The sequence below is a fragment of the Calypte anna genome, chromosome W, assembly GCF_003957555.1.
Source record: "Calypte anna isolate BGI_N300 chromosome W, bCalAnn1_v1.p, whole genome shotgun sequence".
NCBI classification, from domain to species: domain Eukaryota; kingdom Metazoa; phylum Chordata; class Aves; order Apodiformes; family Trochilidae; genus Calypte; species Calypte anna.
In genome coordinates, this window is record NC_044276.1 from 20156774 (window position 1) to 20173092 (window position 16319).

Consider the following 16319-nt stretch of genomic DNA (forward strand, 5'->3'; position numbering starts at 1 on the left):
AGTGATTGAGTCACCATCCCTAGAGGTATGTAGACCTGGCACTTAGGGACATAGTTTAGTGGTGGACTTGGCAGTGTTAGGTTAACACCAGAAGAGCATAGATGTAAGGAAATCTTCTACAGGAAAATTAAGCTGAAACTCCTATACCATTTTACAAAAAAATGAGTTTGACAAAGATATCTTTTTAAAAAATTAATCATAGAATGGTTTAGGTTGGAAGGGACCTTAAAGATCATCTAGTTCTGATTCCTCCTCTCACTAGACCAGGTTGCTGAAAGCCCCATCCAACCTGGACATGAACACTTCTAGGGTTGGGGCATCCACAACTCCTCTGGACAGCCTGTTCCAGTGTCTCACCACCCTCACAGTCAAGAATTTCTTCCAGATGTCTAACCTAAATCTAACCTCTTTCAGTTTGAAACCATTAGCCCTTGTCATATCACTACATTCCCTTGTACAAAGTCCCTCTCCAGCATTATTGTAAGGTCCCATTCAGGTGTTGGAAGGCCACAATACGGTCTCCCCAGAGCCTTTTCTTCTCCAAGCTGAACAACCCCAACTCTCTCAGCCTGTCTTCATGTGGTGAAATTAAATTCTCACTTAACATTTTTTAAACAAGGACTTTTCAGTTTTCTGAAGTTTGTTTTGACTTAACAGTCCTCAAAAATGTAGACTTTTATATATAAAATAGGATTAGTGGGACTGTGGACTTCTGTACAGAATCACAGAATGGTAAGGGGTTGGAAGGGACCTCTGAGGATCATCTAGTCCAATCCCCCTGTGAGGCAGTACAGCCTCAGACTGTCAGCACCGAACAATTGCTGATAATTTCAACATAAGCTTTGGGCTATGTGCAAGGACAGTGCTGCTTAAAGCATATTTTGTAACCGCAAGGAACAGCACGTTAGAACATTCGAAGGTTAAGGAGTAAGCAAGACGATTAGATTAAGGGACTCGGCACGATTACAATATCCACGAAGAAGCTCGAATGTGTGAAAGATAAGCTTTGTTAGTTAATTGTTGCTAAAGGTTTTGTAGCCAATCAAGTTAAAACGTGTGTAACGAGATGTAGAAATCACCAATCAGCAATATGTATACGTGGCATTAGCTCTTAGATTAGTGTATAAATATCGCCTTCTGATTCAATAAAGTTGGACATTTGTTTGCATCAAACTGGGTCCCCGTCTCGCACTGCGACAAATGGTGACCCCGACGTGATGTCGGTTTGAAGATTTTCCGGTCGCAGGTCTCCAAGAACTTTGATTTTGAAGAAGAAAGGCTGTGAAGAAGCCGGTTATTTGGTGCGCACCTCATCACCTCCTCGCGATTGGTAGGTGAAGCTTGGAGAAACTTACTTCTTTTTGTTATGGATTCAAAAGAAGAACGAGACGTTTATTATACTTTAAAGACTTTACTTAATAAGGATAAAAAAGTTATATCAGGCCATGATCTAAAACTGGTTTTAAAATGGACCTGTGAGCATTTTCCTGACATCAATTCGGTCTCTATTTATGACCCTACATTTTGGGACGAGGTCGGAGTTAAATTATGGGATGCCACTACACGGGGCAATAATGAAAATGCCAAACTCTTAGCACCTTGGCGAACACTTTTTGAAACTTTAAAAGGAAAAGAGTCTACTACTTCATCTGCTCCCCCTTCTGCCCCCCCGCTGCCAACCACTGCCGCTATGGTGAATGTGGATTTGGACCCAGAACCCTTTGACCCTGGGGGCTGGATGAAAAGTAAAAATGGGACCGAGAAGCAAAACCAAAAGCAACCGAAAACACCACCAGAATCATCGGAGTTCCCAGAGGGAGAGAAGCCGGAGAACACAGGCGAGGAATCTTGGAATGCAGACTCCCTCCCTCGTGCCTGCCTGCCGCGGCTCCCAACTGCTCTGCCACCTTTCCACCTCGGAAGCTTGATTTATCTTCTTAACCACAGTTGCCATCAATTAATACTCTACTCCACCTGTCAACACCATCAGTGCCTGCTATAGAGCAACAATCAAGGAAAGAACTGGGACTCGGAGACAAGCAACTAAGGAAGCTGCTGAAGAAACTGAAAGAACTGGAGACCAAGGATGAGTATACCCCTGAAAAAACTCTAGTTTTTGCTCCAGAGAACATCCCGAACAATGGGGCACTAATCCATTTTTACCCCCTGATCTGTTCCCTATTCCTGCTCCTATTTCCCTTAACCCTTTAACACCCACTGCTCTACCTCTTCCAGATCCAGCATGGGGAGGGGAGGGTAGTGGGGGGGGGTGGTAATGTGTATCCAGCAACTAGATGGAAGGGAATTATTTAAAATGCTATAGTTGAAGGAGAAATGGTTCCCAATATGAGTTCGATGGTTTTCCAGTGATTGTGGGACCAGGAGGAGAAGGTCAATGGGTTGCATTAGATTGGAAAATGGTAAAAGAAGCCAAAGTTGTCATTGCGCAGTACGGTTTGAAATCGGTTTGAGTCATCTCATTTGCAACATTCTTTTTACTGCTCAATTATTGATGCCATACGACACAAAAATGCTCATTAATACTCTGTTAACTCCTTCTCAATAACTGCAATATAGTTCTCCATATTGATGTATATTGTGGTGCATGATACACTGGTGTTTCATACAGAGATAAAAAACTTGGTTGGTAATTATACTTGCAGTTTTGGTTTAGGAAATTGTACCATTTCATTTTGTTTCAGGGTGACTTTACCAGATTTTAGTAGCAATATAATTTCATTTTTGAATCTTCTAGTGGTGGTTGTTAGTTTTTCTTATATATTGGTGAGAAGTAAGACAAAAAACACAGTTATGAGAATGAGTATTCCTTTTTGGAGGCTGAATGTTGCTGTGGAGAGCAAGAGTTGCTCCTGGTACGGAGAGCACTCCCACTCCTGCTTCCGCAGCCGCTTCTCACCCCCCCCCCCGCACACACTGCTGCTGTTCAGAAAACGAGCCCACCATACCTTAAAAACTATATTACAGAAACAAAAAGGAGGAGTTGGAGCATTATCAACACCTGAAGAGAGACTGCTCAAGGCTATATATACTTTTAACTTTTTAAATTGTTATACTTCAGATGTGCCTCCCATTGCTAAACACTTTGCGAGTAATAATCTTTTCCAATTCCAGGAAAGACCTCCAGTCCTTATTAAAGATATGGAAACGGGACAAATTAAAGGCCCATATTCACTCATAAATTGGGGGAGGGGTTATGCTTGTTTTTCCACAGATCAAGGACCTAGATGGATTCCAGTGAAAAATGTTCGACCATACAGGCTACGAGCCGCACAGGACTAATAATTCCTGTTATTACTGTTTCACCTGTAGTAACTTTTACGCTACCTAAAGAAAATATGTGGCTCACTTTATTATAATTATACCTCTAAAAATGTATCTAAATCCACTAACAAACTTTTATTGCTTCCCCTGGGCTTGTTTTTTTTTATAGACCATGGCCTGAAAGTTTCTGAGGAGAATGAGAACTGCTCCTCGTACAGAGAACACAGAGTCAAAAAAAAAAAAAAAAAAAAAAGAAAAAGAAAAAAAAAAAAAAGAAGAAAAAAAAAAAGAAAAAAAAAAAAAAAAGAGTGTGTGTGTGCCTTTGCTGTTTATAGGCTTGGAGTTTTGTCTCTTAACAATTTTATTACGCTTTTTAGGTTTCAATTTGGCAACCATGGAGGAAACTAGGACTCCACCGTGCTGTGATCCGGGAGGGGTCTGGGGACGCTTTTGGGGCCCCCTGACCAATTTTTGTCGGATAAGCCTCCTCTACCCCCTTGGTTCTATGCGCCAGTGGACATCTGAACTTCCTCATACTAAAAAGTTGTTAAAGTCCTTCCACTGCAGTGTGAAATGTCCTTTTAGTATTGTGTTGTATTGATAACATGTTTTGTTAATGTTGTAATTCATGTGATCGTTTATATGTTGACTAAGGGATCCCTCGTCTATATGTTGATTGTTGATTGTGCTATTCTGTTGTACTGCTCTTTTTATTGTTAGCTTTTAGGTCATATTTGTGAAGATTTTAATGGAATGTGTTGTATGAATCTTTCTGATCACTCTCAATCTATACATGCTGCAATACAATCACTTAAAGAAGGGGTTGCACATTTGCAATCACAGGATAATTAGGACTGGTTTGATAAACTTTTTTCAGGATGGGGTCTAATGGGATGGTTGCGAAGTTTGGTTAAGACTGTTTGTTATGCTTTACTTGCTTTTTTACTTTCTCTAACCTTGCTACCCTGTATTTTTCAATGCTTTCAACGGATGCTTGATCGTGCCATGAAACGAGTTTATCTTGTCCAATCGGAAGGGGGAATTGAGGCAGTACAGCCTCAGACTGTCAGCACCGAACAATTGCTGATAATTTCAACATAAGCTTTGGGCTATGTGCAAGGACAGTGCTGCTTAAAGCATATTTTGTAACCGCAAGGAACAGCACGTTAGAACATTCGAAGGTTAAGGAGTAAGCAAGACGATTAGATTAAGGGACTCGGCACGATTACAATATCCACGAAGAAGCTCGAATGTGTGAAAGATAAGCTTTGTTAGTTAATTGTTGCTAAAGGTTTTGTAGCCAATCAAGTTAAAACGTGTGTAACGAGATGTAGAAATCACCAATCAGCAATATGTATACGTGGCATTAGCTCTTAGATTAGTGTATAAATATCGCCTTCTGATTCAATAAAGTTGGACATTTGTTTGCATCAAACTGGGTCCCCGTCTCGCACTGCGACACCCCTGCTAGATCAGGATCCCCTGGAGCTGGTTTGAGAGGAATACATCCAGGCAGGTCTTGAATGTCTCCAGGGATGGAGACTCCACAACCTTCATGGGCAATCTATTTCAGTGTTGTGTTACCCTCAGAGTGAAGAAGTATTATCTTGCATTTAATTTAAATCTCTAGTGTGCCAGTTTGTGTCCTTTACTCCTTGTTCTGTCACCAGACACCATGGAGAAGAGTCCAGACCCATCCTCCTGACACCCACCCTTTAGATATTTATAAACATTGATAAGATACCCCTTCAGCCTCCTTTTCTCTAAGCTAAACAACCCAAGGTCTCTTAGCCTTTCCTCATAGGACAGATGCTCCAGTCCCTTAATCATCTTAGTGGCCTTGTACTAGACTCTCTCCAGTAGTTCCTTGTAGTGGAACAAAGCAATCAGACGCCTCTGATTACCGAGAAGTGGGTGTGAGCCGGTATCAAATCCACCTGTGCCCAATTAGGGCAGGCCCCCTATTGAGCATGTGCAAGACCAGGGGGCCAATAAAAGGTGAAACTCACAGCCACAGACTAGCTCACTCTCAAGCACTGTATTACCTTTGTTGTGCCACTAGTGCTCATTGCCTCCAAGGTGAGGAGGGAGCTGCACACAATACTCCAGGTGAGGCCTCACCAGAGCAGAGAAGAGGGGGAGGACAACCTCCCTCAACCTGCTTGCCACTCTCTTCTTAATGCACCCCAGAATGCCATTGGCCCTCTTGGCTTCCAGGGCACATTGTTGGCTCATGGTGAGCCTGTTGTCCACCATGACACCAAGGTCTTTTTCCCCAGAGCTGCTTTCCAGCAGGTCAACCCCTAACCTGTACTGGTGCATGGGGTTGTTCCTCCCCAAATGGAGTACCCTACACTTGCCCTTATTGAACTTCATTTGGTTTCTCCCTGACCAGCTCTCCAACCTGTCCAGGTCATGCAGCACAGCCCTCTGGCATGTCAGCCACCCCTCCCAGTTTTGAATCATCAAACTTGCTGATGATATACTCTATCTCCTCATCCAAGCCATGAATGAATATATTGGATAAGACACCACTGGTCACCGATCTCCAGCCTGACTCAGCCCCACTGACTAGAACTCTAAGCTCTGTCCTTCAACCAATTCCTAATCCATCTTACTAGCCAATTGTCCCAGTGTACAGGTGAGTGCTGCAAGCTTATCTTTGCTGATAAGAGGCAAGAAAGATTTAATCAAAACTTCAGATTTATATAGTACTTAACTTCTGAAATCAGCACTACAATTAATCCTCAGCAGAGCAAGCACTTTAAATATTTTTTTTTTTTAAATCTACTCATATGATTAATTATATGGAAATATACTGAAAGATCCTTCAATTTCCTTTCCTTGTAACAGTTTTGGCAATAATCTAGAAAGATCACTTAAATACAGCAAGGAAACATGCAACATATGGGAACTAGAGCCAGTTAAAAAAAAACAGAAGAAAGAAAAGTCTTATTTTGCCCATATATTTTCCAGGTTCTTGAAGAAATTGTCTACATTTTTTAAAATGTTTTCAGTAAGTACTTCTTTTGGCAATTCCATCAAATTTGAAATTGAACTGCTTCAAACATTTCTGAACCAAAGTCTAACAAATACTGAATTGTCAACAACTAGAGAATGTAAGTACTGAAATAATTTCAGTCAGGAAACAAGAGAAAGTATAAGAAGAATGAAAATAGATTTTAAATGAATACACAACTTCTGGCAGGCCAGAAGTATCAGATTTCTAAACCAGCAATTAACTCAACTTGCATGAGTTCTTCACATTTACTGCATGGATGCAGTGAGTGGCCTTGGACACAGAATAGGCAATTCCAGTTTGACAGGCTTGAATCAATATTTGTTTGAATTAAGAATAACTCAGTCAACCATTCCTTATCTGCTCTTTATGATTCATACATACTTTCAAACAACTATAATTTTCTACATAGAAAAGAGAATATATACCTTTCTTGTATCAAGCTTATCATACCATTAGTATGAATTTTCAGTAAACAAGTTGACACACTTACGTTTTTCCTTACTACTGTTACTGTTATGTAAAAAATCCCCATCAGAACACATTGTAGGGAAATCATCCTCATCATCTTCTACCACTAAATTTGAGAGAGAGAGAGAGAGAGAGTGTATTATGGGAGTGAGAAAGTTTTCCCAGTTCTTTAGTGTGCATGGAAGAATTAAGAAAATTTTCATGACTAAGCAACGTTTAAGATTTTTTCCTATAACAACACTCATGGAAAACCACCACCACTCCTTTTTGTTTTTTTTTTTTTTGACCCAAGACCACTATCAACATTACTGTCAGAAACCATCAGGAGACTAACAATTGCTCAGTGTCTAAATTCAGCACTTGATTCAATGGTAAGAAGAACATTATCTCAGTGTTACTACTAGATAAGCAGGAGGCCACAATTGAGCAACTATCTACTCTTCTACACTAGAAAGTCCTCAAAGCAGTGGAATAGCCATTATCTACTGTTTTCTCACTACCAAAAGGTTCAGGTTGTCAGAAAAAGTGTGGAGATGAATATTGTCCTAGCTTGAGAGAACCAGGATAAACATTTCCTATAGCCATCCTAACCTAAGACCTTCTGGGCCCCACCAGTAGCCTGTTGATGTGGCAGATACAAAGAAGCAGGGAGGCAAAGTAACTATGTGCTAGTATTAGTAGTAACTTTTATACTAATTATTTCAAGGGATATTACTGTGTAAAAATTAAATACCATGGGATGAGTTTTGAATTACAGTTTTACCTTTATCCCTCTGAAGTTCATCTTTGGAAACTGCATCTGCACAGGCATCAAAATATTTCTGTAAAGTATCAACTTGTCTACACAAGATGTCTCTAAAGGTTTCCATTTCTGCAAGCTTCTCGCGTAAGCTATGGCCCTTCTGAAAATACAAGAGAATAAAGGCTGAAATGCTTCTACATACTCAGCAGTAGTTTATTGAAAAAAACAAAAAAGGATTTCTGCATGCATGAAGAACAAATTCTTCAAGTACACTAAAGACATTTCAGATATCAACAGTTATGAAATACTATTATGTTAGGAAACATAAGAAACTGTAAAAGTGTTTCTTACTCACTTAGTCCACTGGTATCAAATTTTACTCTTGACTGCATATGCTACTTTAGAGCATTCAATAAAAGCTTATTAAAAACAATTTTGCATGCTACCGGGTTTATACCTATTTGAAAACAATCAGTTCTAGTTTAAGAACTTTGTTCTGATCTTTACTCCCCCCTTTCTTGTGTTGCTCCACTTCTGTACTCCCAGAAGTACAGCACACCCAAGTTAAAATGTTAAATATTTATATATATGCAACAAGGAAAACCTTAATTTGTCAATAAATATTCATCAATTTTGTTAAGTCACAGAATCAGCATTTCCTTTCATTTAGAAGCCCGTATATTCCTCGAAATATGCCAGGAAAGGTTAAAAAATCCTCGCACAGGTTTGATTTTCTTGCCATTTGAAAATAACACCATAGTTTAAGAGAGACAATATGCAGAGGCATGAAAAAGTTTCCTGCACAATCTGTTCATCATCACATGCTGCATTACTAAAACATAATAAACCAAATATTTGGGGGGAGGGTTCCCTATAATTGTGTAAAAAAATCTTCACATAGCTTATTTCCTTTGCAACTGCGTGTTATTAACACACCAATACTAAGAAAATGTTATTCACTTACCTTGAATGAAGAGGCAGATGTTGCAGAGTATCCACTTGCTCCAGAAACAAGAGACACCATAGAGCCATGGCGTCGTAAGCTTGACTCTGATCCATCACCAGATTCAGTCTAAAAGCCAAACCACACACAAAACTAGATTGCTGAGGCTTTTAATAAAAAAAAAGAAATCATGAAAGCAAGTTTAATGTCATCTCCTCTAAAACCAGTCTGTTTATTTATTGTCAGGAAGCAGCAGGGGCTTAGTAACTGATTGTGTCTGCAAATTTAAGATGTTGATGTAGAATCTGAAAAGTTATTATGAATCTATTTTTTGTTACCATAATAATCTGGGAAAAAGTAGTTATCTACAATTTATTATGTGCCCCCCAAAAAGTAACCCAACATATATTTAAGAATTAAAAAAAGGGGAAATATTTCCATTATTTTGGTATATGTAATCCCTATCAAGCAATTTTCACACAGCATTTGAAAAAATCTAGAATACTCTACAAATAATCAAAGTATTAAAATGGTTTGGTTTTAAGACAATCAATCAACAACATCAATTAATCCTTCCAGTCATTCAAATAGTGCCATTTTAGTTCTAAATTCAACAAAATAAACACTGATCATAGAAAACCAGATATTCTTGCTTGTTCCAGACTTCTTCAGCAATACTCTTTATACTAGCTGAAATCATTTTTGACAAAGAATAAAAGTCTACATAAAATAAGGTGAGATACTGAAAGCAAGAAAAAGACAGTAATAGTAATTTCTGAAGTAATGCCAAAAATGAAAAACATCTCTTGATTAAAATAGCATGAAAAAGATGTAAATATATTAAGTTTGACAAATGTCCTCACAGATGAAACAGAAGTACATAGTGAGGATCTGGAAGAAAAATATTTCCCTAAAATATAGACATCTAGATCAAGGAAAAAAAGCAGATGAATGATGATGCCATAGAATTATAGTTGCTTTGCAAAAAAAGTACTATGTGTGTGTTAAGCACTGATTGGTCAAATCATGTTGTATCTGAACACGAACCATGGTAAAATAGCATTTGGTGTGCCCAATTTAAATAGGACACCCCATGAACATGAATAAAAAATTACTCTATAATTCTATACTTTGTGTGCTAATCTCTCATCTCCGTTGTCATAGGCCAGTTGCAAATTTTTTGTGACAAAAGAAACAGATCGTTCAGAGTAATATTTTAATAGATGAACTTTATTGAGTAGCCAGTGAATATTGTGAAGGATCTTTGGCAGGAATAAGAAATTCTGTAGATGTAGAGAAAATAAGATGGGGCAGGGAGAAGGGGAGACAGAACAAATTATATGGAACAAGCAAGAAGCAACAATGAAATTATAGCTGTTGAAAATTGAAAATGGCATAGGCTTTGGGAAGGCAGGAAAGTGCTGATCAATTAAGATGCAAATTAACTTAAAGAGTATTAAAAGCAAGAAGAAAGGACAGGAGAATTTGGACAATACTGAAAGTGTGCAGGACAAAATATGTATGTTTGTGTTACAAAGAGCAATGACAGAGAAACAAAGTTTCAGAGAAATGAAGGTATGACTGAAAAGAAAAATGTGAGTTCCAGAGTTATTAACATAATTCCTGCATGAACATGACTGAATGAGATTACCCTGCAAAAACAAGTAAGAAGGAGCCAAGAGTCAATTTCTATCTGGCCCATTTAAAGAATGAGGTAGAAGACTAAAAAGTATTGAAGAAACAGAAGAGAAACAGGATGAGTAGAAGCAAAGTAGAAAAATTCATATGACCAAGAGTCTGTGGGAAAAGGCTAACTGATCATCAACTTAAAATAAATAAAATAAAATAAAATAAAATAAAATAAAATAAAATAAAATAAAATAAAATAAAATAAAATAAAACAAAACAAAACATGGGCACTCATAAGTTCACAAGATTTAATAAGGCATATCTAGTTCATCTTTAGTTCATTAGCAAAAAACCCAGAAATATTGTTAGTTACCTGAAATAGCAGAAATATAAGTTTTTTTAAAAGGCAGCTTAGAGTGAAATTATAGAAGGCAAGATACATTTAGGAATTTCTGCTATAAATCATGCATTTAAAGCTATTTTATACAGAGTAAGAATCCTAACAATATAGATATGTAAGTGTAGCAACAGAAGTACTGAAAGCTCAATTTTTAAATAATTGTTCCTACTATTTTTTTTATAAGATAGCTCTAAAATTCTGGAATAGGCTTTTTATTAAAAACATTCATATTGGATACATGGGGTTCTTCTAGAATATCAGTTCAAGTGTTAGGCAGCATATCTGGCTTTGAAAACATATTTTTTATACTGGACCAACACCTCGAACCATCAGAAAACATTTCTGTTCAGATTTTCTCTAAATGCAAATCTAAACAAAACTTTGCTGTTTTCTTGGTAACTTCAATGTTTACTTAATCATATACTACAAATATTAAGATGACTTTAAATTAGCTTTTACTACAGTCAGTTTGACTATGGGGAGTCATTCTATTTTCTGTTTAAGTTGTACACACAAGAAATAAGGTAAAATTTAATTTCAATTGGATATGACTTAATGAACAGCTCAATTTTAAAATCTAGCCAAAATATTCATTCCATTGACATCAGATTATTTTAAGTAAGGACAGGAAATTATTTCTGATTTTATCCTTTAAGAGAGTGAAACATATCTACGCAAGACCAGGATTTAAGCTTATGAAGTGAAATATCTGAATGTCCCTATTTGTGAAGAAGAGAGTGGATCAGGCCAAACTGTTTGTGTGAATTTACTTTATGTAGAATTAGAACTTGTAATATATGTTAATGAATTTATGTTCATAACCAGTAGAATTCAGGGATAAACTAAGAAAGAAGTGACCAAAAGCAGATGAGACATGTCAAGACCCTAACGGGATTAACTTCTGTCTTGGAGATAATTAGAAGTGTAAGTCCTGGCACCACTGAGACAGCTGGGCACTGGGGGAGTGTAAACACCGGCACGAAAGGCAGGATGAGGCTGCCAGAACTAGCAGATAAGGGGAAGTTTTATTGCAAGGGGCCAATTATCCTCTATAACAAGGGGATGAAGTCATCAAGAGCAAGAAAGGTAAAAAGTTCAACCCTGAGGAAGACTTCGTTACTTCATCTGAAGACCCCCAAAGACCCCCGAACACATCCCCAAAAAGACAACTCCGCCCAGACTCCACCTGTTATGAATATGTATGTAAGGATGATGTAACCTACCCTTTTACTGTATAAATATCCTAACCCTTTCCCTTAACCCTTGGAACTCTTTGTCCAGCACGAGCTGGGGGTTCCCCGGATCCGAAAATAAATACCTTTGCTGTTTAAAGACTCAAACTTTGTCTCTAAACAGTTTTGCTTGGCCTTTTTCGGCTTCATTTGAAGATTTAATCAAAGTCATATTTTAATAACTTAAAAGAATGGATGTAATCTTAGAATTAGAAAATCTCGTTACTTATAATCTGCATTTGAATTAAATAATTTTCTTCAGATATTATCTTTATATTAATAGCTATAGTAATAGCTCAATTAATTTAGTTCACAAAATAAAATTTGAGAGGTGAAAGAAAAAAATCATATCAATATGTAAGTTTTTAAGGTACCTTTTCAGCAGCATGTTTATTTGACTGTTACTTATTCTTGTGATTAACAGTTCCACTAGACAGTTTATCCATGCTTCTGAACTGTATACAGCTATTAGCTTGCAAATCCTACCAATAAAAAGGTGCTGGATAAACAGCATTTAGGCAGTTTTAACTATTTGCAACCAAGAAGCAAATATAGCAGATTAAACAGCAAACCAAACAGCACACAACACAAATGCAATGTTTTTACTTTTAGAATCATAGAACCATAGAATTAGCTGGGATGGAAGGGACCTCAGAGATCATCGAGTCCAACCCTTGAACCACCGTTGCGGTTGCTAGACTATGGCAATGAGTGCCACATCCAGTCTCTTTTTAAATATCTCCAGGGACGGAGAATCCACTACTTCCCTGGGTAGCCCATTCCAATGCCTGATCACTCTCTCCATAAAGAAATTCTTTCTAATATTTAAACTAAACTTCCCCTGGCACAACTTAAGACCATGCCCTCTTGTCTTGTTGAAAGTCTTCTGGCAAAAGAGACCAACCCCCACCTGGCTACAACCTCCCTTCAGGTAGTTGTAGACAGCGACGAGGTCTCCCCTGAGCCGCCTCTTCTTTAGGCTGAACAGCCCCAGCTCCCTCAGCCTCTCCTCATAGGACTTGTGCTCCAGTCCATTCACCAGCCTGGTAGCCCTCCTTTGGACCTGCTCCAGGACCTCGATATCCTTCCTAAACTGAGGGGCCCAGAACTGGACACACAACTCAAGGTGTGGCCTCACCAGCTCTGAGTACAGGGGCAGAATCACTTCCTTGGACATGCTGGCCACACTGTTCCTGATACAGGCCAGGATGCCATTGGCCTTCTTGTCCACCTGGGCACACTGCTGGCTCATATTCAGCTTCCTGTCAATCCAAACTCTAAGGTCCCTTTCTGCCTAGCTGCTCTCCAGCCACTGTGTCCCCAGCCTGTAGCACTGCATGGAGTTGTTGTGGCCAAAGTGCAGGACGCGGCACTTGGCTGTGTTGAACCTCATCCCATTGGAACCAGCCCAACTCTCCAGTCTGTCCAGGTCCCTCTGCAGAGCCCTCCTGCCTTCCAGCTGATCCACACTTCCCCCCATCTTAGTGTCATCTGCGAATTTACTGATGGTGGACTCAATCCCCTCATCTAAATCATCGATGAAGATATTGAACAGAGCCGGGCCCAACACTGATCCCTGGGGGACACCACTAGTGACCGGCTGCCAACTGGATGCAGCCCCATTCAGCACCACTCTCTGGGCCCGGCCCTCCAGCCAGTTCTTAACCCAGCACAGGGTGCTCCTGTCGAAGCTGCGGGCTGCCAGCTTTTTCAGGAGGATGCTGCAGGAGACGGTGTCAAACGCTTTGCTGAAGTCCAGGTAGACCACATCAACAGCCTTCCCCTCATCCACCAGTTGAGTCACCTGATCATAAAAGGAGATCAGGTTGGTCAGGCATGACCTGCCCTTTCTAAACCCATGCTGGCTGGGTCTAATCCCTTGTCCATCCTGCAGGTGCTGTGTGATTGCCCCCAGGATGATGTGCTCCATAACCTTGCCAGGGACTGAGGTCAGGCTGACAGGCCTGTAGTTTCCTGGGTCCTCTTTCCGGCCCTTTTTGTGGATTGGCGTGACATTTGCTGGTCGTCTTCCCCGCCGGCTCGCCTTTCAGCACACTGGGACAGCCTGCTCCTGTGCTTTCAAAACTTGCTCCTTGAAGTACGACCATCCTTTTTGAACCCCTCTGTTTTCAAGGGCTGTTTCCCAGGGTATACTCTGGACTAGTCTTCTGAATAGGCCAAAATCTGCCCTCCGGAAGTCCAACGTAGAAGTTTTATTGACGACCCTCCTTGTGTCCCTGAGTATTGAAAACTTTATTATTTCATGATTGCTAAGTCCCAGGCGTCCACCGACCACCACATCTCTCACCAGCCCCTCTCTGTTTGTGAAAAGAAGGTCAAGCAGGGCTCCATCCCTGGTGGGCTCATTTACTAGTTGGAGCAGGAAATTATCATAGAATCATAGAATCATAGAATTGGCTGGGTTGGAAGGGACCTCAGAGATCATCAAGTCCAACCCTTGAACCACTACCGCTGCAGTTACTAGACCATGGCATTGACTGCCACATCCGGTCTCTTTTTAAATATCCCCAGGGATGGAGAATCCACTACTTCCTGGGGCAGCCCATTCCAATGCTTGATCACCCTCTCAGTAAAGAAATTCTTTCTAATGTCCAACCTAAACCTCCCCCGGCACAACTTAAGACCATGCCCACTTGTCTTGCTGAGAGTTGCCTGGAAAAAGAGACCAACCTCCACCTGGCTACACCCTCCTTTCAGGTAGTTGTAGAGAGCGACGAGGTCTCCCCTGAGCCTCCTCTTCTCCAGGCTGAAAAGCCCCAGCTCCCTCAGCCTCTCCTCATAGGATCTGTGCTCCAGTCCTTTCACCAGCCTAGTTGCCCTCCTTTGGACCCGCTCCAGGACCTCAATATCCTTCCTGAACTGAGGGGCCCAGAACTGGACACAGTACTCGAGGTGTGGCCTCACCAGGGCTGAGTACATGAGCTAGACACTCATGTTCCTCTATACACTCTAGGAATCTCCTAGACTGCTTCCTCTCTGTGGTGTGGAGTTCCCAGCAGCTGTCTGGCAGGTTAAATTCGCCCACGAGAACAAGGGATGATGATTTTGAGACATCCGCCAGCTGCCTGTAGAATAATTCATCATCCTCATCATCCTGATTGGGTGGTCTGTAACAGACTCCCATCACGATATCAGTCTTGTTGGCCTTTCCTCTGATCCACAGGCACTCCACCTTATTATTGCTGACTTCAACTTCTACAGTGTCAAGAGACTCTCTAACATACAGGGCTACCCCTCCACCTCTCCTACCCTGCCTGTCCCTTCTGAAGAGCCTGTAGCCACCCATGGCAGCACTCCAGTCATGGGAGTCATCTCACCACTTTTCCATGATAGCGATTACATCATAGCTTTCCTGCTGCACGATGGCTTCCAGCTCCTCCTGTTTGTTGCCCATGCTGCGTGCATTGGTGTACATGCACTTCAGCTGGGCTGCTGGTTTGTCTCTTATCTTGGGTAGACCACCCTTAGGCTTCTTTCTGGAGAGCCCAGTTTCAACCCCATCCACCTTCAAACCTAGTTTACAGATAATATTCACAAAACTGAATTATGATTTGCTAGCCAAAGGGGAAAAAGTGAAAATTGCATGAAGAATACTTATTTTCAGAAGAACCAGAAACAAGTATTGCTTTATAACTGATGCAGAGACGAGTCATCCAGCTCACAGCAGGCACATGCAAGCAGCTTAACATAAACAATGAAAGCATGCATCATGCAAAGCCCCACTATTCTACTATCACAGGGATCAGGTCACTGTCACATTTGTCTTGCAAAGCAAATTATCATTAATTATTCACTGCAGAAATATTCAATTACATTGAGAAGAGGAATGTAGACACAAGCTGCTTCTGTTTACACAATTTTTTGTTTCCCAAGATAAAAAATGGAAAAGCAGGTAGTCCACATGATAGAAGCCAACAGTCTCTGACTGAAAACAGAATAACTTGCAAAGGTTGTATCAATTCATAGCATCAAGCACTAGTGCTAAATTACCATGCTTAGTATATAGATGTTGTTCTTTGAAACTCCATGCATACATCATAGCTTCAAAGCTGTATTTAAAGCTGACATTTGTTAGTACATTCCAACACCCTCAGCTTTCTAAGGTAGTGCATGAAATACACTAATCCTTTCAAAATGTTTTTTCATTATGATAGACAATAGGAAAGAGACACATGATCCAAAGCTTCATGAGATTCTTTACCAGAGCAGGTGATGGTATCAGCAACAAAGCAGTACATAAAAAAACCTGCTTTGAGTAAATTAGCTAAGTATACAGAATCATATTGCAGACCTCCATTATGGCTCACACTGATCCATCATTTAAGGATTTCCTAAAGTGGGTAAATAATACCATGGAGTAAAGCAAATACTCACTGAAAAGCTCCCCCTCTTAAAAAAAAAAAAATCACTTAAGGTAAATTATCCACATCTTAAAGGAATTATTCCATTCGAGCATTTCCATTTCATATGTTTGTCCAATAAAGCAGATATTATCAGTTAGTATTATACATTATTTATTATTTTACATAACACAAACAGCAGGTAGCTCCTCCAAGACACACAGCTCACCATAGGAAGTG

At 40.0% G+C, this 16319-nt stretch overlaps 1 protein-coding gene across 1 annotated transcript in view; it reads right to left on the reverse strand.

Annotated features, from left to right (window-relative positions):
* Positions 1-16319, reverse strand: part of LOC103534790 (collagen type IV alpha-3-binding protein-like) — a 204049-nt gene that overhangs the window by 44895 nt on the left and 142835 nt on the right. The window contains exons 4-6 of the mRNA XM_030468387.1: positions 8479-8586; positions 7536-7674; positions 6795-6878 (exon numbers count right to left, since the gene is read on the reverse strand). Of these exons, the coding sequence (XP_030324247.1) occupies positions 6795-6878; positions 7536-7674; positions 8479-8586 (331 nt within the window). The remainder of the gene's footprint in view (positions 1-6794; positions 6879-7535; positions 7675-8478; positions 8587-16319) is intronic.